The 23,641-nt window shown below is 39.2% G+C and overlaps 1 protein-coding gene across 1 annotated transcript in view; it reads right to left on the bottom strand.

The window, feature by feature from the left end:
- Window positions 1-23,641, bottom strand: part of LOC147688873 (macrophage mannose receptor 1-like) — a 731,375-nt gene that overhangs the window by 99,221 nt on the left and 608,513 nt on the right. Inside the window, exon 23 of the mRNA XM_086941773.1 lies at window positions 23,082-23,184. Coding sequence (XP_086797899.1) covers window positions 23,082-23,184 — 103 coding nt within the window. The remainder of the gene's footprint in view (window positions 1-23,081; window positions 23,185-23,641) is intronic.

Genomic DNA, 23,641 nt, shown 5'->3' with positions numbered 1-23,641 from the left:
AATACCAATAAATACATTTACATATTTAATTATTTATAATTAAATTACTTCCCACCCAATTCCCCTATAAACCCACAACCCGCTACACAAAAAAATGAGTAGAATTAACATAATTAGCAATTAATCAATTCATTAAAATAATTACCAATTAAAATTTAATTATTTACCAAATATAAATTAATTAACAATTAATTAAAAAATAATACCAATAAATAAATTTACTTATTTAATTATTTATAATTAAATTACTTCCCACCCTATTCCCCTATAAACCCACAACCCGCTACAGAATTAAATTACGCAAAAAAGAAAAATACTAAATTCTTTAATAAAAATTAATTATAACATAAATACACACTTTTCACACATATTATAACATAAAAAACATTATAAAAAATTAGATATTATTAAAAAATCGATATTTTTAACAATCTATATTAAATACTTCGATATTTTAACTTTCTATATTTTTAACATTCGATATTACATTACTTACCTTAAAAACAATATTTTTGACATCTATATTCTGTCCATTCGATATTTTGTCCAATCTATATTTAAAACTCGATATTATGTCCAATCGATATTTCGGACTCGATATTTTGACTGTTCACCGGTACTGAGAGTTGTTTATTTGAATTTGATTATTAACTGTTAATACATCTTTTGAACTTGGCCACTGATTCCTGGTCATCATTGTGTTGCCAATGGGTTGCACTCCTAACTGAAATTTCGATTGACTTTTAATGCTAACTCTCATAAAACTCTCAGACAGCTGCAAAGGTCCTTCGGAGGACCAATGGTACTGAAGTGGGGCCAGAAAAAGTTTGATCAAATCTGGTAACACTTCCAATGGTTTTCCCCTGATGTGAGGGTGTTAGGATGTCCATACTAGAAATTGCCCAAGACCAGTCCAGACCCCAAAATCACATGGTTCGTTTGAAGGATTGATGGAGTTCTGATGGTTATGAAACAACTTGTACCAGTGGAGGTGGAGGAGTGTGAGTATTAATAGGGTCACACGTTGGTACTGCTTATGCTTTGATTGTGGTATCTTGAAATGGCTGCGTAGTGTTATGCAGAGCTGACTTAATTTGACGTGTGATTGTTGTGCTTGATGCTGATAAGTTGAAGTGGTTATCAGGTCTTTCATGGACTAAGATCCCAGGATATATACCGACGTGGTAAGTTTCAGTGTAGAAAACACTGTATGTAGTTGTCCGTTGTGTTGTGGGGCTTGTCTTGAGATGTCATCAACAGCATTATTGATGAGGAAGTTATCTTCGTGTGATTATGAGATGTGGATGGCATAGTTGACCTCAGTGCACAGGGAGTAAATGTATCAATCAGAGTGAGATCCCACTGGTAAATGTTTTACTGGGAGTGAATGACAGCATAGGTTGGAAAGTGTTGTTACAAATTGCCTTGTAGTGTAGTTCCTATTTTACCTATAGGCCCTGCGCATTGGAATAACATAAACAGCAGTGTAGACGTAGGACTGAAGTCATCTAGGTCTCTACTGACTATGTTAGAGACTTAATTTAGGTTTGCGCCAGCTAGCTTAGAGGTCACTGGAAACTTTCTTGACTGACTAGGAAGGGATCAGCTTTCCTGGCTCAGACAAGAAGGGATTCAGCTTCCTACAACCGCATAAACATGACAACTTTGCTCCCTCAGAATAAGAGTAAATCTCTAGAGTCGTGTGAAAACAATAGACAGCTATTTCACTCAGTCAGATGTGCATTCTTAGTTTCACCAGAGTGCAGAGAATAGAGAGACAGGCGTTTTCAATAAAAGGTATTATTTATTGAGCAGTCTTCCTTCTCATGCAAGAGAAATGAATTGCCACAATTGCAATATTTAACGTAAAGTAAAGTACGTACAGTAAAAGGAGTATTATGAAATAATATGTAAAAGCATTGATATGGTTTCTTAGCCATAAGACACTTTAAAATGGATAAAATATATATACATATATACATAGGCTAACATGCTCAACTGGTGCTTCTAAAATACACCTACCCCGGTGTACCTGACCTAAGCCTAATACGTGGGAAGGAGTAAGTAAGTAACAGTTTAAGTTAAGTAGGTTTTTGCCAAGAATCTGACTCAAGAATTCTCTCTAAGGGTTTAGTCAGCACTGTACCTTGGGAATAGAATGTAGGAGGTCTGGTATCTCTCTCTCAGGACTCGATATCCCAGTCACCCGCAAGGGTAGGCTGGAAACGCCGGAGATGGATTTTATCGGCAGGAGAAAAGACAGCGTCTTTCTCAGCACGTCAAAGAGGAGGGGCAGCGTCCGTGGGCTCTCCGCGTCTGCTGGGCTCTCGGCAAGTAGATTAGCTGCTCTGCTCCCAAACCACCACCGTGTGTTTGCTTAAGGCAACGTTGGTATATTTATACCTGAAAGGTGCCGAGTTTGACGTAAGGTTTGGACATAAGACGTCAATAAAGATGTCACTAAGAACTGGCCATTCTTACAGTGCTCGCAGGAGTTCTATTACCAATCAAAACAAAGCAACTGGGGATTTCCCAGGTTGCTGGAGGTTTGGTGTGTTGAAAGAACTCGTTGTGCTTTCTAGGAATCTAAGGAAGTAGCTTTTGCCATGCCTTGGGCTGCAAGGGCGATTTACTGAAATATGGATCTGTTTCTTATGCCATTATAGGGATATTTATTGATTATAGCCGTGTAAGGGCATAACATGGTAATATTGATTCAGGTTCCTAGATAAAAACACCTTTTGAGAGGTTATCCCAAAACAGACCCCTTACTTTCCTAGTCTTATCTCCCTCTATACGCAATGTTATTTCGTATATTTTATGAGGTTCGCTAACTCTGGTGTCTGCAATTTCCACCTGAATGTATTCATTCGTGTCCACTGTCTCCAGATGATTCATCAGGATCTTGCGAGTTATGGTGATTTCTGCTGCGCTGTCTAGCATAGTCTGTGCCCACTCTCCGTTTTTCAGCTGTGTCCTCAGTATCCTCGGCATGTTCGATTATTTTAATACTGGCTACCTTCTTTCTTGGAAATTGTAATATTTTACTTTGAGCAGGTTCCTTGTCTTTGGACTTGACGTGCTCTTCCCTGTGTTCTGACTGTCCTCTTCTTTCCGATTTCTGCGAAAAAGATCGAGAGGGACGTGTATCAATATCTTGATATCTATCAGGTTTTTTCAAATTATCCCTATTTCTAAGGTTGTATCTTTTCTCAGAGGGCTCCCTTTGGGGAGACTGGTGTTCTCGGCTCGGAGCTCTTTCTCTCCGCTGAGGAGACCTTCCTCTGGACTGGACACTTTTTTCTTTGGGAGTGGATTGTTTATTTTCATCCCAGCTCTTTTTTGGGAGTGTTTAGATTATTTTTAATAAATATCTTTTCAGGATTTTCAAGTAGTTGGGGTTTTACCGGTTTCCCACCCAAACTATCTTTACCTAGTTCTTCATAGGATTTTTCTATGATTCTGGCAAGTTTAATTGGTTGGTCTGCTATATCTGTTTCTTTCAATTTTTGGCGGATCGCCACAGATGCTGCTTCTCCTTTTATGTTGGCTAATAATATAGCCGAGACCTGCTTGAAGTCTTTCAGTAATTTCATACCAAGAGTTAAAGCAGGTTCTGGACCGTATTCATTTTGAATCTGTCTTAGTACATCTGGTATTACCGCCAGAGACGGAACACCATGTGTTTTTGTGTAAATGGAAGCAAAGACTGTGCCCCAAGTGTCACAATCCACCACATGTGGTGTGACCCCCATTGGAAGGCAGATAGTCAGAATTCTGTGTTTCTCACTAAGGGTAGTATTCGGGAATACTGCCTCTATTTGAGTTATTTTTTGTGCTAGCCAGAATGGAATTTGTTCCTGTTTTGCGGGTGTTTTACCAGGACATGATTGTATGTTCTGTGGTGTAATTTTATTTGTGTTCCCCTGATGAGGGGTCAGCTGTGGAATGTTAACAGCTGGTTGGACTGTTGTAGTCCGCATTACATATTGGACTAACTGTCTGTAAATTTTAATTAGTAATTTTAGCTGGGCTAAAAGTTCCTTGTCTGACATTTTATCAATGTCAGGATGTGGTGTGTAGCTGGCTAGAACCGGCCACGTTGCTCTTGGTCTACCTAGTGGACCGAGCCTGGTGATGTGATCATTATGTTTTAGGGCGCCTTTAAACCAGAGCAGGTGCTCTTGGTAATTTAGTGGAATTTCCATATCCTCGAAAGGAGTGTATTCATCCGGAGTTTCCTCTATTCTGTAATAGTGGAATTTGTGTGTTGTAGCGTTTGCCGCTGGAAAGTTTATCCATGTATAGAATACCTCTGTCTGCCGATATTCATGTGCCTCTATCACGAAAATGACTGTACCACCTTGTGATGTCAGTCCGTTTTCTATAAGTTTTAAAGTTATAGTTTCTCTTATGTTTGCCGGGATGATAATTGCACCTGGTTCATTTTCATTAAACCCTGTAACATCGAAACCCCGTTGATTTGCATCTACTGCGGCTTCATCGGTTTCGTTGTTGTCACCGTTATTTGACATTGTTTTAATGAAAGTTTGCAGAGCAGGTTTCCAAGGAAACAAAAGATTAGGTGCACAATATTTTGGGACACTGTATCCTTCAACGTTGACTAAACCAAAAACTCTACATAGGAATCTCTTCCTACTAATTTCCGGGGGATTTTAACCTTTCACCCACTCCAGACGTCTATTGGAGTATTTACGGGAGAAAGGGTCTGCGTGAAAAAGCACGACTGAGTTACTCTAACGTCTTGCGCTAGTTTTATCGCCTTACCAAATGTTGGGCGCCATGCAGTGTAGTTCCTATTTTCCCTATAGGCCCTGCGCATTGAAATAACATAAACAGCAGTGTAGACGTAGGACTTAGGTCATCTAGGTCTCTACTGACTATGTTAGACTTAATTTAGGTTTGCGCCAGCTAGCTCAGAGGTCACTGGAAACTTTCTTGACTGAATAGGAAGGGATCAGCTTCCCTGGCTCAGACAAGAAGGGATTCAGCTTCCGACAACCGCATAAACATGACAACTTTGCTCCCTCAGAATAAGAGTAAATCTCTAGAGTCGTGTGAAAACAATAGACAGCTATTTCACTCAGTCAGATGTGCATTCTTAGTTTCACCAGAGTGCAGAGAATAGAGAGACAGGCGTTTTCAATAAAAGGTATTATTTATTGAGCAGTCTTCCTTCTCATGCAAGAGAAATGAATTGCCACAATTGGAATACTTAATGTAAACTAAAGTACGTGCAGTAAAAGGAGTATTATGAAATAATACTTTAAAAGCATTGATATGGTTTCTTAGCCATAAGACACTTTAAAATGGATAAAATATATATACATATATACATAGGCTAACGTGCTCAACTGGTGCTTCTAAAATACGCCTACCCCGGTGTACCTGACCTAAGCCTAATAAGTGGGAAGGAGTAAGTAAGTAGCAGTTTAAGTTAAGTAGGTTTTTGCCAATAATCTGACTCAAGAATTCTCTCTAAGGGTTTAGTCAGCACTGTACCTTGGGAATAGAATGTAGGAGGTCTGGTATCTCTCTCTCAGGACTCGACATCCCAGTCACCCGCAAGGGTAGGCTGGAAACGCCGGAGCTGGATTTTCTCCGCAGGAGAAAAGACAGCGTCTTTCTCAGCGCCTCAAAGAGGAGGGGTAGCGTCCGTGGGCTCTCCGCATCTGCTGGGCTCTCGGCAAGTAAATTAGCTGCTCTGCTCCAAAACCACCACTGTGTGTTTGCTAAGGCAACGTTGGTATATTTATACCTGAAAGGTGCCGAGTTTGACATAAGGTTTGGACATAAGACGTCAATAAAGATGTCACTAAGAACTGGCCGTTCTTACAGTGCTCGCAGGAGTTCTATTACAAATCAAAACAAAGCAACCGGGGATTTCCCAGGTTGCTGGAGGTTTGGTGTGTTGAAAGAACTCGTTGTGCTTTCTAGGAATCTAAGGAAGTAGCTTTTGCCATGCCTTGGGCTGCAAAGGCGATTTACTGAAATATGGATCTGTTTCTTATGCCATTATAGGGATATTTATTGATTATAGCCATGTAAGGGCATAAAATGGTAATATTGATTCAGGTTCCTAGATGAAAACACAATAGCCTCTTACGTGTATGAATAATCTTTAATTTCTTTAGAGGAGCAGTCAGAGTTAGTTGCTGAAGTTGCTTGCATTGGGTTGTGAGATTTGCTTAGAGAACGTGCTAAAGATAAATTATAAAGGAGGGTGAGCTGCTGCAAGGAGCGAGATTGATTTCATAGCGAGCTGCACTGCTATTGGTTGAATAAATCATAGAGAGCAGCACTGGGATTGGTTGAGATTCCTGCACTGATATTTGTGGGTAAAAAGTAATTTCCTAATTTCAACAGAAAGTCTTTTGTGAATTTTGCATATTATTGATTGAAAAATAAAATTCTTAAAGCATTACAAAGCATGATAAGGTGAGACATGACTGTGCCTGTCAGAATGGGAATAGAGACACCACCTGATGGTACACCAGGAAGTACGATGGCAGTAGAAGAGGGTTTTCACATATATTTGGTTCAAACAGTGGCATAGAATGACCGATAAAGATGGTGCATTGCAATTTCCTCATTATGCGACATTTAACCCCTTGGGCGCGGCCGCGATTCTGCACCTGTGCAGCACTTTTAATGAGTGGGCGGGTTCATGACGGCCCCCAGCCGTCATCAGCACACGAGCACCGTGATGCATGACGGCTGGAGGCCGTCCTCAGCACCGAAGGGGTTAATTTGAGAATTATTGAGAATTTCAGGAAGATGCTGTTTGAAATGATGCCGCCTCCCAGACCTACATAATTCGAAGCACTTATTACCTGGGAACATGTGGCTCATTTGAGACAGAGAGAAAGATGTCACGGGTGTGAGTCAAGAAAGCCAGGCACACTTGTGCTGATGCAAGATGAGATGTAGAACAGAAAGCCTGGAGCTATGACATGATTGAGGGAGTTAAAATAAGTCCTGTACTGACAACAGAAGAGAGGAATGGTAAACAAAAGGAGAAGAAAAAGCTTAAAGAGGCAAATAACACTGAGAATTCAGATGAGGACAGTAATAGCAACATGAATAATGACTTTCTAACTGAGTCACTGCTAAATCTTCTACCTCCATATAATGATACTCTGACTGGTGGAGTGATTAATGTGCCAATGACTGAAACTTTTGATGTGCCTACAGCATCATTAAATACGAATTCAGATCCTATGAGTTAATCGTCAGGAATGACATTCCCTTGACTTTGTAGACTGTAAATGTTCTGCATGCTTTGACTGTTCCTGGTACAATTGGTCCTGTAGTTCCTTTGTAGAAGCCTGGGTTAGCAGCGAGTAATACCCATACTTTGGCTGTTCCTACTGGAATGAGTGCCATAGCCAATAACAATGCTAACAATTCAGTGAACCCGACAATAAGACCCTTTCCTCAGACTACTGGAGTTCTGATACAATGGAATACCCCAGGTGCTGCAAGTGCAGACTGTACATTAAATCAGAGAGTACTTGATCTGACGAGGAGATTTCCTTAGAGATCGTCACCATTTTTCTTTCCCAACACAAATGCCCTAGTGATGATGAATTACAGTTCTTTTAGGACAGAAATGCCTATGGGAACACTGATTTCTGAAGTCCATTTTGAACTCAACACCAGGTACAAGTAAGAAAAATAATTTTCCAGCAGAGCAACCAGATCTCACTGCCTGAGAACTCGATGATTGGTTCAAAGGTTCAGATACCTCAGCAAGTAGTTGGGATCTTGGAACAAATGCCCAAGTCCCAGAGAGAAGGATCAATGGATATGGCTAAATTATAGGTAGAATTAGAAGGAATGATAATTGGGACTCTTGGCATGTCAGAACTAAATGTATTCTCATAATCATAATGGAGGGAAAGAGAAGGAATTGTAATCCATTTGGCTTCCGGCCATGTAAAGTGTAATCAATGGAAAATGAATCACTTGTCTTTTACCAGAGTCAGGGTTCCGGTTCATCAAAAAAAAAAACTCATTCACAAATTAACTGTATGTACGGTTTATCTTGGTTCTCCGCAAGGTTGTTTGTGTGAAAAGCATCATCATTGGGTTTTATTTATGCTTTCCTCCACCTGGAAGATGACCAACTGGTATTGGCAGTAGTGATTAGGGAAAGTGGATTGTGAAGTGCAGTGAAGCTAAAATTGCCTACATCTGAGGAACTAGTATTTATTTGTCGTAGATGGGGCAAGGGTTAAGATTGCGTGATGGTGCAATATTAGAAGTGTAACTGTTCTAAAGAACCTATGATAAAGCGATCAACATGTTTCCGCCCTTCTTTGCCCAATCGGGTCTTTGGGCTTGCTTCAGGACCAAAAGGCGCACGTTGTAATGAGGTTACGTGAAGTGGCAAGTGGTTCACTTACCCTTCTTCTTAAGTGAACATATTAGGCCACTTATGTGTTGCAGATGTTAGTCTTTCTAAAACTGGAAAGAAAAAAGCATAAAAACAAAATAATAATACCAACAGTCTTAGTTGGCTATTGTGTATGTAGTTACTTGTCATGGGTGATGCTTTTAGTTGGAATTGAACTTATTAAATTGTATTGGGAAAGCTACATATATGGATGGTTGCATCTGCTTTTGGCCTAGTTATATACCCACGGATTGTACATAATGCAGGTGGGAAAACTTGTGATGTCTCATTTAGAATTCTCACTTGCAAGTCCGCGCTCTGGTCATCATTTTGAAATGGTAAATCATTCATAGTGCTAACTGGAGTCTGGGACTTTACAGGTACAGACATCGTACTTATTAAAGGTGTTGAACCGGTCCGCATTAGAGTGAAACCAAATGCTGAGTACAACGAGAATCCCACAATATAACTTGACCCTTGAAACTGTTGCTGGAATTGCTCCTGTGATTGACTCAATGATTGAGCAAGCCATTCCAAATGAGATTATGGGGAGTCCATGTAACTCGCTCATCATGGGTTTGCAGAAACCCAGCTGCAAGTACCACTTTGTCCAAGACCTGCAAAAGCTTATTCATTTGTTGTTACTAGTGGTCCTGTGGTACCAAATCCAGCTGTGATTTTGTCTCAGATTCCGTGTGAGGCTGAGTGATTTTCTGTCATAGATTTGTATCAAGCCTTTTTCTCTATACCATTGCACGAGGATAGCCAGTTCATATTCACTTTTCATTTCAGCAGCTGTGTTTTGGCATGGCACTGAGTGCCACAAGGGTAAACGGAGAGTCCATCCATCTTTAATTAGAAACTCAAAAGGAAACTAGAGTGTTTAGTGATGCCTTATAACTAGTCCTAGTCCAATACTCTGACAACCTGTTGGTGGCTTCAAATGCGCAAACAAGACACAATCACTCTCTTAAACTACTTAGCTGAGAATAGACATAAAGTATCCCCGACCAAATGAAAGTTCTGTATGAAAGAAGTCCTATATCTGGGACATCACATTGAGAAAGGAGCAAGGAAGGTGTCATAAGAAAGAATCTTGGCGATTCTAAAAATGAAAATTAATCAACCAACAACACAGAGAGAAATCAAAATGTTCTTGGGAATGGTGGGCCACTCTTGACAGTGGATTCACAACTTTTTTCTGATAGCCAACCATTTACAGAGGAAGACACAGTAGGATGTGTAAGATCTGGTACCATCGGATGACAGCTGCATATGTTCCTTCTCACAGCAGAGAGGATGTCTCTGCCGGTACACAGTCAAAATATCGAGTAGGAAATATCGACCTACCATAATATCGAGTCTGAAATATCGAAGGAGCATAATATCGAAGGCAAGAATATCGTAGGACAGAATATCGACCCAAGGTAAGTAATATCGAAATACTTAATATCGATGTAAGTAATATCGAAGTTAGTAATATCGATAGCATATATATCGATGTTACTAATTTCGATGACACTAATATCGATATTTGTATTATTTTATAGTTTTTTATTATGTATGTGTTATATGTTTAATTTAAGTATTTGAAATAATTACTATTATATGTGTATAAATTTTATATAATAATAAATACATTTATAAGTAAATTTTATGTTTTAGTACCGGAGCGGGTTGTGGGTTTATAGGGGAATAGGGTGGGAAGTCATTTAATTATGGTAAATTGATTATTAATTAGTAGGATTTATTAATAAATTATAATTAATTGGTAATTATTTGAAAATAATAGGAAAATAATTTTAATTAATTTATTAATTGATATATATGTTCTGTAGCGGGTTGTGGGTTTATAGGGGAATAGGGTGGGAAGTAATTTAATTATGGTAAGTTGATTAATAATTAGTAGGATTAATTAATTAATTATAATTAATTGCTAATTAATATTGATTAATTGGGAAAAAAATTAATTGATTAATTGATATATATTTTCTGTAGCGGGATGTGGGTTTATAGGGGAATAGGGTGGGGAGTAATTTAATAATAATTAATTAATTAATATATGTTTTTAAATATTTATACTTAATTAATTGGCAAATAATTAATATTAATTAGTTAATTAATTAATATAATGTTGTACATATTTTAAATTAGTAATTAATTGGTAATTAAATAATATTATTAGTTAATTACAATAATTAGAGTAATTTATTTATATATATCATTTTTAGTTACTGTTAATTAATTAATTGGGGAAAAATGATATTAATTATTAAATTATATTAATTACAGCTAATGTGCTAATATATTTACTTTATTGTTATTGTTAATTAATAATTAATTGCTAATTAAATAATATTAATTAAGTTTGGGTAAAGGAGTATTTTTAGGGTTCAGGGTCAGTTTTGGGTTTTTGGGTAAAGGGGTATTTTTAGTGTTCAGGGTCAGTTTTGGGTTTTTGGGTAAAGGTTTTTTTTTAGGGTTCAGGGTCAGTTTTCAGTTCTTGGGTAAAGGGGTATTTTTAGGGTTCAGGGTCAGTTTTCAGTTTTTGGGTAAAGGGGTATTTTTAGGGTTCAGGGTCAGTTTTTAGTTCTTGGGTAAAGGGGTATTTTTAGGGTTCAGGGTCAGTTTTCAGTTCTTGGGTAAAGGGGTATTTTTAGGGTTCAGGGTCAGTTTTCAGTTTTTGGGTAAAGGGGTATTTTTAGGGTTTAGGGTCAGTTTTCAGTTTTTGGGTAAAGGGGTATTTTTAGGGTTCAGGGTCAGTTTTCTGCTTTTGGGTAAAGGGGTATTTTTAGGGTTCAGGGTCAGTTTTCAGTTCTTGGGTAAAGGGCTATTTTTTGGGTTCAGGGTCAGTTTTCAGTTTTTGGGTAAAGGGGTATTTTTAGGGTTCAGGGTCAGTTTTCTGTTTTTGGGTAAAGGGGTATTTTTTGGGTTCAGGGTCAGTTTTCAGTTTTTGGGTAAAGGGGTATTTTTAGGGTTCAGGGTCAGTTTTCAGTTCTTGGGTAAAGGGGTGTTTTTTGGGTTCAGGGTCAGTTTTCCCTACTGTTGCACTCTCTGGAGTGGGAATAGTAATTTTATCCCTACGCTATCAAACGCTTTCCCTACTGTTGCACTCTCTGGAGTAGGAATAGTAATTTTTACCCTTACGCTATCCAACGTTTGATATAATTAATTGTTAAAATATCAAATGTTTATTTTATTTTTTATATTACTTACATTTTATTTATGTTATTGTTTTATGTTTGTAAATGTATTAGTAAATTAGAATATATTTCATTAATTTATAAATTAGTAAAATAATTATTAATACTTATTGTTCAGTACATATATATAATATATTTTCTGTATATATGTAATTAATGTATTATTAATATATATGTATTATTTATTAATTTTAAACATTATTAGATACTGTTAAATATGTATATTTTATTTATTAGTGTTATATACTTAATTTTACATTTATATATTAAAAGAAAAAAAATCGATATTTTTAACATCGATATTTTTTACATCTATATTCTTTTTTCGATATTTTTGTACTTACCATGTTGTAGATAGGATGTCGATATTTTTGCCCTCGATATTGTTGACTCGATATTCTTGTAGGTCGATATTTATGAGGTCGAAATTCTGTCAGTGATCCGTCTCTGCCGCACCCTTGCACAGGGAATACCTGATTATGACAAAATATTTGCTTTGTTTTGTTGTTTGAGAGGGCTGTGCTCTTTTATTTCTAACTCAGATTCACAGGAATGCTCGCAGACCTGTTGCCTATTTTTCTGCCACACCTGCCCCATTGTTGCAGCTTTGCCTGACTGTCTTAAAGCTGTTGCCTCCAATAGCATTAGCATCAAGCTGTGCAAAAGCATTGTTATGAGTAACCCCTTGGACTGTTTTTGTCCCCACTCAGTTGAAGCGCTGTTAATTCGTTAACAGTTGGCTAACCAAGTAGGAGCATGTCTTTCTTGGAGCCAAAACTCTTACATTGAGAAGGAGTACTTTCCTAAACCCAGGTTAATTGCTGCCCCTTCCTGGAATTGAGATTTTTAGGGGAAACATGATTGTCTTCATGTAACTGAACTGTGCACCAAACCAAGACCTGAGCATATAAGATGTGCCACTCCACTACCTGAATCAGCTTATGTGCTGTTTGTTGATGGCTCTTGCCTACGATTTTATGAGCGGAACCCTGAGAGCTGCCTATGCAGTCTGTACTGTCTCAGTTATGGTTGAAGCCTCCTGGCTTCATGGAGTGTTTTCATCACAAGTGGCAGAACTGATTGCTCTTACTATGGCATACTGTTTTTCAGATTAGCTGGGAGTGACAGTTTTCACTGATAGTCAGTATGGATCTGGTGTGGTGCATGACTTTAGGTAGTTGTGGTCCCAATGCAGATTCATGACCTCTTCGGGGCCTTCAATCTGTAATGGGGAAAGTGTGAAGAATTTGCTTCAGGCTTTGCAACTGCCAGCCCAAATTGCAATGGTGAAATGTGCCACTCATAGGTAAGGCAATGACTATGTGACTGTGGGTAACGAATATGCTGATGAATCAGTACGGTACTGTGCACTACATGTTTGCACCTTAAATGAGGAATACGTCAATGAAAGTTCCGATGTGACAAATTTTAACCTGTTGTTGTCTGCAGTTGATACATGGGATAAAGTCAAGAGATTACAGGAATAAGTGCCAGAAGTAGAAGAGCAAAGTTGGGGCAGAGCAGGTTGTTTCAAAAGAGCAGATGATTTTTGGGTTTCAAGAGATTAAATACCTATACTGCCAACTAGCTTGTTACCTCCAATGGTAGGACATTATCATGGATCTGCACATGTAGGGAGAGACGCCATGGGGTGCCTCTTTAGGCAAATGTGGTTTAATCTCAGGTTCAGATTGATAGCTGAACGTTAGTGTCACAGATGTGTTGTGTGCCATCAGCAAATTGGAGGCAGAAGAACAGCAGTAATACTGAGTCACATAGGAAGATTAGGGAGTCATTTAAACAGGATGAGGTTGGATTTGGGTTTAACAATGTCCTAATCCTAGGATTGTTTTCAACTTTTCACAGTGAGTTGAAGCTTAACCAAATAGCAGAAATTACAGTCTCACAGTAGCAGAGCTATTGGTAAGGGAGTTGATACAGCGTTTCGCATACCTGACTTTTTAAAGGTCAGACCGAGGAACTCATTTTAACAATGAGGTCCTGAAGATGTTACGTGCAGCATTATAAGTTGAACAGAGACTCCACTGTAGTTATTGACTAGAGGCTTCTGGAATTGTGGTGCAAGTAAATAGCACTTTGAAATCCAGGTTAGCTAAAGTGTGTGAAATGGCCTGATTCTTTGTCCCTTGTACTGACAAGTCTACACAGTACTCCAGATAGGAGAACAGGATTGGAGCCCCATGTGATCCTCATGGGGTGGGCAATGAGACTGTCAGCTGTGCCTGCAAATGCGCTTGTGAACATGACAGATTACATGATTCTTGATTACCGCAAAGGACAGGCTGATGTGGTTTGTTCTGTGTCTCACCAGGTTGGAGAGGTTACAGCCCCACCTCAACAGGAGCAGTGCCATGGCCTCGGTCCTGGTGACTGGATAGTGGTGAAGAAACACATTTGCAAGTCAGGCTTGGAGCGTAAGTGGTGAGGCACCTACCAGGTGATTCTGGTCAAAACAACAGCTGTGAAGTGCGGAGGTCTCCCTAACTGGGTATATGCTGTCCATACTTGAAGAGTCCCTTACACCCGAGATGAAACAATGGCACCTGTTCCTGATGTGCTGGTGGTTCCAGTGAGATGGAAGGAGCAGGTTATTCAAGCTGTTGGGGACCAGCAAGCTGCTGGGGGAAAACACTTTTGGACTGAGGAGCATCTGAAATCAGTGCAGAAGAGTCTCATCCAGTAGTGTTAACTGTGCCAGATTCAAACCCTTGTGAAGGGCTTAGGGCATAACACAAGTTGTCCCAGAGACAGGTGGCCAAGGAGAAAAGAGAGAGGAAGTATTCTGTCCAAAGTGAATGTACCACACACTACCCCTGAATAAACTGAGGGACTTGGCCAAAGGGACAGTGATGAAGAAGGGCCAACAGTAAGGAGATCAAAGAGAGCTAGGGTACCCTGTCAAAGCTACTGTTCACCTGGATGAACTTACTTAGCAGTGAATGATTGGGAGAGAGCATTTTACACCTTTTGCTATAACAAATCACATTTAGCTGAGCCTCTTTGAACTGAACTTTGTGACTGAACTGAGTTTTAAATCAACTGACTCAGTAAATGTATTTTGAAGTGATCAATAGTGAATTTGAACTGCGCATATACTGAAGACATCTTTTACAGGTAAAGGAGCCTAAGACTACACGCACCCCTCTTTCCCACTGACAATAGCTTACCCACAATAGATGAGAAAAAGTTTCATGCATATGCTTCTAGAGGGGATTACTCACTGAATGTTTCTTCTAAACGGCTTATGAATATATGGTACACTATGGAAACTAGGTTTGCCACGTATGCATTCAATTGCCTGCATTGATTGCTGAAGGAATTACTTATCACCATATCCCTGTGACGTATGGAGATACTTATAGTCTATTGATGAGAGTATTCTATGGTAAAAGTAATTTTCAGTACTATTACTGGAACTTTGATCTGGTCCCTTCAGAAGTTTATGTTCTAAAGCCCTTGAATACACAGCCTGATACTAAAAATGCTGAGATAATGGGACATTTCTTTAGACCTACTATAACAAGGAACACAGCTTATGCACAGGCACACCTTAACCTGAATATTAACAGATGGATAAAGCAAATTCATACATTCAGTAGAAGATAAAAGAAGAGTTCTCTTGGTTAAAGTAAATCATTTAAAAGTACCATCCTGGACTAAAGAAGAAATTGAACACAGAACAGTGGAAAACATGGCAGCATTAGCTTTAGATTGGCAACAGAGAGGGACATTATGCATTCATATAAAAAAATCCACAGTTTGTGGTTGGATGCTGCTGCCCATGTTCTAGCGCCGGCAAAAAATGAAAAGACATAAATCACCTGGTCCATGGGTCCCTGACAAATTAAGAATAGCAAAACAACAATGGCGCAGATAGGAGAAAAAAATGGAGAGCTAATTATTTTGAGGACAAAAAATCCAAGTATAAAAATCGACTAGCTGAATACAAAAATCTGATAAAGCAGGAAAAGTCAGCCTTTTCTACTAGTAAGGTTGAGGGAGCTACCATCTCCGCCAAAGAGCTTTTAACTATACTTCACAAGTTGACCACAAATACTGCTAATAATTGTACAGACTATAGGCAATGATTCTGCGAATCAGTGGCCAAGGCTTTTGTAGCCAAAGTTGAAAATTTTTACAATAACTTTTCCGGCTTAGTGCAATTGTTCCTTACTGACCCAAATGCCCCTCCTAGCCATTCAGTGACTGGCACACTCAGCCACTTTCCTCTACTCTCTATTGAGGAGGTCCCTAAATGGCTTAAATTAGCCCAAATGGGGTCTCTTTGTGACATTTGTCCCCCTTAGATTGCTACCATATTTTCAGACACCGTTGCTCCTAAGCTCACTGATATCTTCCATCACATGTGCCGGTCCGGGATGTTCCCCTCAGACTGAAGAAGGCACTATTTCTGCCTCTTATTAAAAAACCTTCTCTGGACCATTTGGATCTAAATAACTCTTGCTTTATTTCTTTCCTACCCCTGCCAGCAAAGTTGATTGAAAAGATCATGAATAATCAATTGGTCAGTCGTGTTGAGGCTAATAATTCTATTGATGCTACTCAGTTCAGCTTTCAGGCAGGGCACAGTACTGAAACTGCTCCCATTAAGGCAACAGAGGAAATAAGAATTTCTATGGACAGAGGCTGTTGGGCTGCTCTTATCCTGCTTGACCTATCAGCATGTATTACCATGATCAGGCTAATGCAGTCACATCGGCTGCCTATTACACCTTGAGATTAATCAAGAAGATTTTTCCATTCATTCCAGAAAGTAGTAGTCACCTCCTTGGTGTTGTCTAGGATTGATTATGCTAATGGGCTTACTAAAAAAGCCTCTTTCATCCCTTCTTCGGTATCAGCTAGTGAAAAGATGCCTGAGGGAATTTGAGTGCTAAATAAGATCATTTCATATAACATAAAGGGCCTTGCAAATGTGACCATACATTTGAAGTTCGAGAAAGACTGGGGTTTGTATTTAGATGGAGAAGATCCTGATTATACTGGAGGTGATTACGTTTGTGGGAAAAGCGCATTTTACAGGTTACCCGGGGTAGTTTTTCCAAACATTTATCACTTAAGACAAATTGAGGATCCAGCAAGGTGACAACATTGGAGAACTAAAAGAAATACCACTGCTAGTGAAATTGTAGGAAATCATGTTGTTGCTTTGATTCCATCTGTAGGATACTCACACAAGATTAGAAAGCTTTCTACTGTAGTTTATAAGCTATCTACTATTTATTTTATTTTATTTATTTAAACAACTTATAAAGCACGCAAATACCCGTAGGTGTCTTGGCGCTATGTGCTGCAGCAGGTGAGGCTTAAGGCTGGAAAAAAGCTATTGCTTGAAAAGCCAAGTTTTTATTTGTTTCCTGAATGATAGCAGAGAAGGGCCAGCCTTAATCTGCAAGGGAAGAGAGTTCCACAGTTTAGCAGTGGCAACTACGAAACTTCTGTTGCCCCAGTTGGATCTCTTGGATCTCTTGGTTCTAGGGACGACAAGAAGACTAGCACCTGCTGAGCGAAGAGATCTGATGGGAGTGTATACCTGAAATGACTTCTTCAAGAATTCCGGCCCTGTATTGTGAATGGCCTTATAGGCAATACAGAGATCTTTAATTTTAGTATGAGTAGCCAATGGAGCTGTCGCACCACATTAGAGCAATTTCTTTACTGTTCTTCAGACATACAAGGATGAGAAGCCAACTGCGTTAGCATGATGTTTAAAAGAAAGTTAATCGTCTGGAATGACACCTAAGTTCCTGGCTTTAGTGACCGGGATTGAGTGAGATCCCAATTTATTTGTCCACTAGCCCGCAGACAACTCCAGGGATAAATTTCCAAAGACCATAACTTCTGTCTAGGATGAGTTTAATTTAAGGCAATGTCTTGACACCCAGGTACTAATGGCCAGCATGCCATCATAAAAGCTAACCGAAACTCCATTCCCATTTTAATGAAAGCTGAGCACCAATTGGGCGTCATCTGCATATGATGTGAGACCCAGTCCAAATGATTTGATTACTCGTGCTATTTTGGTCCCCTCGTGCTAAGTTGGTGACGTACATGTTGAACAGAGCGGGACTCCACATAGAAGTGAAACGACTAGGGAATTAAAGTTACCAAGACTAACTAGCTGAGTACGATTAGATAGAAATGAAGACAGAAGGGCTTTTGCCTTGTTCCCAATGCCTAGGGCAGAGACACGATTGCTCAGCATAGCATGATCAACCGTGTCAAATGCTGCTGATAGATCCAATAACAGAAGTACTGCTGAACCTCCTTTGTCTAATACAAACCTGATTTCTTCAGTGGCTTTGATGAGTGCAGTTTCTGTGTTATGGCCTTTCCTAAAGCCAAACTGAGTATGTCCCAACAGCTTATTCTCCTCAATAAATTGAGCCGGCTGAGTGTTCATAATTTTTTTAATGAGTTTGGCAGGCAAAGGGAGAAGCGCATTTAGTCAATAATTGGTGGTATCCCCTGGATCCAGATTAGGTTTTTTTAACAACGGGAGATAGAGGCCTTTTTCCATTGGGAAGGGTAGGGGCCTAAGCTGAACATGTAGTTGAAAATGTTGGCTAGGTTTGTACCTATTAGGTCTAGGATTAGTTTCAGAACTGAGGGGTCAAACGGTGAACCAGATTTGACCTTTTTTACCAGATCAATTATCAGGTTCACTGAGACTGGCCTAAATTCCCTGAAGTCAGAGCTGTCCTGTCCCTCGCTATTTAACTCTAGCTGACTCCTGCCTTTAGCGGAGGCATTAAAGTTCAAATAGATTTGTCCCACCTTATCCTGAAAGCTGAGCGCTAACGAGTCGCAAAGTGCTTGGGATGCTACTTTAGCAGAGCTGCCTGCTGGCCCCACCAATTTAGAAACCACCAGAAACAGCTGTTTGGAAGAATCTTGTGTTGTTTCTATTTCCCTACTATAATAGTTTCTTTTTTCTGTTAGTATAAGGCGTTTATAATTTGGCAGTGCCAACTTGTAGAGAGATTTCTCCTGGCTGTCACATTCTAAGCGCCAGTGCCTCTCTTGTTTCCTACATTGTTGTTTCTTCAGCCTCAGTGCCTCAGAGAACCATGGGGCAGAGGGAGTCTTCCTGTTTTTGGAAACTGTTTTATACAGTACTAGTTTAGCAAAACCATTTTGGAGCCAACCTGTATAGTTTATAGTGGCCAGTTTAGGGTCTAGAACAGCTTCAGGCTGAGTATCTGATAGATCCCACTCCAAGTCTTAAACTGTTTGGGGGGGGACTGAACTGGAGTGGGAGGAAGTAGGGTGTCAAATACCAATATCGAATAGTACTGCATGTGATGAGACCATGTCAGAGGGAGTATCTTGTTTACCGAGATCTGCTCATTGTTAGTAAAAAGAACATCCAATGTGTGACCAGCCGAATGGGTGGGCCACTGGCTTTTTGAAGGCGTTATAACACCTCTAGCTCTGAAGTAAGGGATATAGAATCCTTGTCTTCCGTGGCTTTCAAATGAAAAATGGTAAAACTGGATTCACCAGCAGCAGGTTCCAGAAGGTTTGCAACCAATGATAAAACGTCTCCCCTGGGGCACAGTGGTCGTTATAGGATGGTCCCCTTAAATGATTGATGATTGGAAAACATTATGTCAAAATTTAATGCTGCGCATACTGTAGAGGGAATCATCTCTATCTTCACTAGTAAATCATTTTGGTGTCTGAGAGCCAAACCTCCCCTCTTTTCTTTAATCTATTGCATCTGTGTGTAGAGAAGCCGTCAGGTGTGACAGTACAGAAGTCTGGGACGCCAGAGGGGTCGGCCCACATTTCCGTAATAAATAAGAGATCAAGATGATAGTTATCTAGAAACTCCACTATTTCATATTTGTGCTTTGAGAGAGAACGTGCATTGATAAGGGCCGAGTAGACCTTTTCATTTTCCATATCTTTTGGGCTGTGTTTTGCTGAACACAGTTTTAGCTAGGTTTGACTGTACCAAATCTTGGGCCTCCAATACGAACCCAGAGGTGGAGTAGTGCTAGCGGCGCCCAATGCACGATGGCGCCATCCTGTGCTTTATCAGTAAGGAGGCGGAAGAGCCCAGCAAGTAGCACGCCACCCTCCCTGAGTGCCAGAAATGGACGGCAGGCAAAGTCTATGACCATCTTCCCTCCCTCCACTCAATCAGCACCTTAGAGCTGCAGTGGACCCGGGAGTAGGAGCAGACAGTCCTGATGCCAGGTGAGTAGACATGTAAAAACCATGAGACAGCAACCTGTTCTTCAAAAGTATAACTAGAACATTTTAAAATCAATACATTTCAACTTAAAACCAAATTTAATCATGAAGTGATAACATGGAGCATAATAGGCAGATTAGTAAGCAGTGCTACGTTCAAGTTACTAGTACAGCTGGAATATTCTTAGTCATAGATACAGAAATAGTTGCCATCAGATCAATGGTTTTGCAGGAATTGATTTGCTTTAGACTCCCTTCACGCAAAAGAGGTAGTTGTTTGCCTGATTTTAAAAGTGCAGCAATGGTGTGCTTACATTCCAGACAAAAGGAAAGATCTGAGGAAATGCATCAGCCACATTACTGACCTGAACAAAGATTTGAAAGGGTTTACTGAAGCATGTGCTTGGGAAGCAATAGGGAATGGATTTTATTCAGTAGGCAGATGCTTTGGACACCTACAGAGTGGAGTTGTTGGAAGCACCTTCAATCCCGAAGTGATAATTGCTCTTTGTGAATTGTTTCTGATTGTGATCTATAGGGTATACAAATGTGTGCAAGCAAAAAAGGGAGTGAAGAGAAAGAGAGCAAATATGGAACTAGATGATAGACAGAGCAGTTACTATGATGACATGATATTTCTGGGGGATTCTAGAAGAAAGATAATGAAAACAACAACATTGTTATTGGTCCATCAGAAAAGAGATTGATTCGCCATCAGAGGAGGGATTGGTGCAGTGCAAAGACTGCCCACCCTTTACACATCACAAATGTCACAGGCGCTTGAGATAAGCCTGACTGCTGGAGCCAAACTACCAATGGGGTGAGCAGGGGCTATGTAACTCCTATCCTGTCTAGAGTGAGAGTCCCTACTTGGACAGGGTGCAAACCACTGACAACTAGAGACCCCATTTCTAATAGTGATTAAAGACTTTCGTACAGATGTAGACTGTAATCTTACTAGAAACGACAATCAGTTTATGTAATGTGTGCAATCATATTCAATATTTTGATTTGTAGTTCTCAATCATAGTTAGCATTGAATATTATTTTGATTTATCGAATATTACATGTAGTATGAAACATAATGCATTAGAAACGTAGATTTATTTGTGTTTAAATGTGCACACGTATATTTAATGTCCACCAGTAGGCCTGTATTTCACCACCTGCGTAAAGCTGATTTGATTTTTCAGCTATCTTGACATTTCTTGCATGTATTCATGTGTTGATAATTTAGAACAAATACATTCCTGTACTAGAGATAGGTGGAACAGAAGCCTGAGAAAAGGACTTTGACGAAAGGTACACGGGAAACAGAGCTCTAACTGAATGACCTATTTTCCAAAAATAACAACCTACATGTGCGTGAGGGAAAGATGTAATTTCCATGTCCAGTGTGGGACAAACCAGCAATTTTGCAGTCTGCAACATGATGATTTGTGGATTTCAACAGACCCCTGATGGTGTAATCAATGGGGTGTCGCCCAATGGGATTTATATATTATAATATACCTATCCCCATGAACTGTTACTAAGATTTTTCTCGCAGACTGGTATACACATAATTTACCAGACCCCTTTCTGACTCAGATTCCTTGCAGGTTCTTTGCTGACACATTTCCTTGATTCCCTCTTTCCTTGAGTCGTTGCTAGCTTAATAGACTTTGAGAGGTTTAATGCCTTCAGTTCTTCTTAATTTCTGCTTAAGTGTGGCCTAGGCTGACACTTATTCTTGACCCATAGAACACTCTTGACCGAGCTTCTGAGATGCTAACGTATTACGATTTGATTTATTTTTGTCCTGAGCTGACTTCCTTTATGGAATTTCCCTGATTTGCCATCTGGTAAACCCTGTTGTCATTCTGTATCTTGATATTATGGTACTGAGAGTTCTGTAATTGAATTTGAATATTAACCTGTAATAGATTTTTTAGTCTTGCTACCGATTCCTGTTCCTAACTGTGTAGCCAATGGGTTGCACTGTTAACTGAAATCTGATTGACTGGTTAATGCTAATTCCCATCATCCCCCAGACAGATAAAAAGGTCCATCGGAGGACCAATGGTAAGCAAGTGGGCCCAGAAAATGGTGAATCACTGTGAACTGGCTTATTGACCATTACCTGGCATACTATGCGCTGGACTGCAAAAACAATGTCAGATTATTTGTAGTAACATTTTGTGAAATTGAGTGAATGTTTGTTGCCAAGGTTACCAGAGCAAATCACAAGACACCAAACACTAAAGTGTGAAAGAAAACAATGGAAAATTAGAACATTCATATTTCCTCAACTCTGCTATAATAAGGACTGCAGCGTAACAAGGGTACCCACACATTTAGAGCTCTACTGTGATCAAAGAGCTGTCTTAAACAGAGCCCTATCGTACACACAGTCTGTGACTAATCCATGATTTAATATAAATAGAGTCCTGGTATACTCAAAGTAATAATAAAACTGATATGTGGCATAATCTGAGCCTTTACAGAATCCAAATACTGACAAAATAGGAGCCTCAGGACACTCAGAAACGGTTTTACCTGAGCTCTGATATAATGAGTATGCTGCCATAATTCTTCCACCTGCTGAATGGTACCAAATTGAACACATGTATTTTTATGCATGACAAGCAGCTGTCTAAAGCATAATTTCTCTTGGACAAATACAGATTTTTGGTTGGTGTAATACCAACATATGTTATTAATCAACTGTTTAAAACTACATGCCTATAGTACTATGAGCTATATAATAAACTAGGGCTAGACGAAATAAAGCCCATCAACCCAATGAAAGAGTAAGAAACATGGTTCCTTTATGTCCTTACTGAGATGCACAAAGGTATTTCCATGGAAAACAGCGTCATTGTCCCTCCAGCTACAATGCATGTATTGAGTGTTTCAGTGTTTTGGCAAACCCAATTGCTTGGTATATTGGTCTATCATTCTCACCAAAACAGCTTAGGGCATGATTATGTGATTATGTGCTGTGTGTTATGATTGCTGCATATATTCATCCAGTTATACTGGCTTTTCAGTTTCAGTTTACTGCTTGTTATGTGCATACTACAACACACAGCTGTACATAAGAATCAAGTAAACAATTCAGGATCTTTCTTCCACAAACTAATTTAAAGACAATCAATGAACTCAGATCGGGGTACACAATGGGCGTAAGTGTGTCCAAATAAAACTATATGACATAAATTCAGGATACCTACTTTTGCCCATTTGACAAATGTAGCCTCTTAAATTATCACAATCTTCATCAATCCAGCTACCCGCATCTAAAGTTGATCCCGTCTTTATTGATACACAATCATTCTGCAAAGGAGAAATTAAGTTAACTTTTTTGAAACACATCAATCAGTCTTGTTCAAATCCCTTAAGTACAAAACTCCTGTCAAGTCATTTTACATCACTAGTCATTGTAAGTGGTATATCAATCTGTGTGTGTGTATATATGTATATATATATATATATATATATATATATATATATATATATATATATATATATATATATATATATATATATATATATATATATATATATATATATATATATATATATATATATATATAAAATATATATAAAACACAACAGGATCCCAAGTGCTCTTGTGCACACACAGGGACACAGACTCACAATATAGCTGGTGCCTAATTCTTGCTTTAATTTAATTAGAATGGTGCTGCCTCTGACGCCTTTCGGACACAAGACGATGTCCTTGCTCAAATGACATGCATCTATCAGAAACGTGAATTTAAAGGGAAAGTGA

The sequence above is a fragment of the Lissotriton vulgaris genome, chromosome 10, assembly GCF_964263255.1.
Source record: "Lissotriton vulgaris chromosome 10, aLisVul1.2, whole genome shotgun sequence".
Lineage (NCBI taxonomy): Eukaryota > Metazoa > Chordata > Amphibia > Caudata > Salamandridae > Lissotriton > Lissotriton vulgaris.
This window is presented reverse-complemented; position numbering and strand designations above follow the sequence as displayed.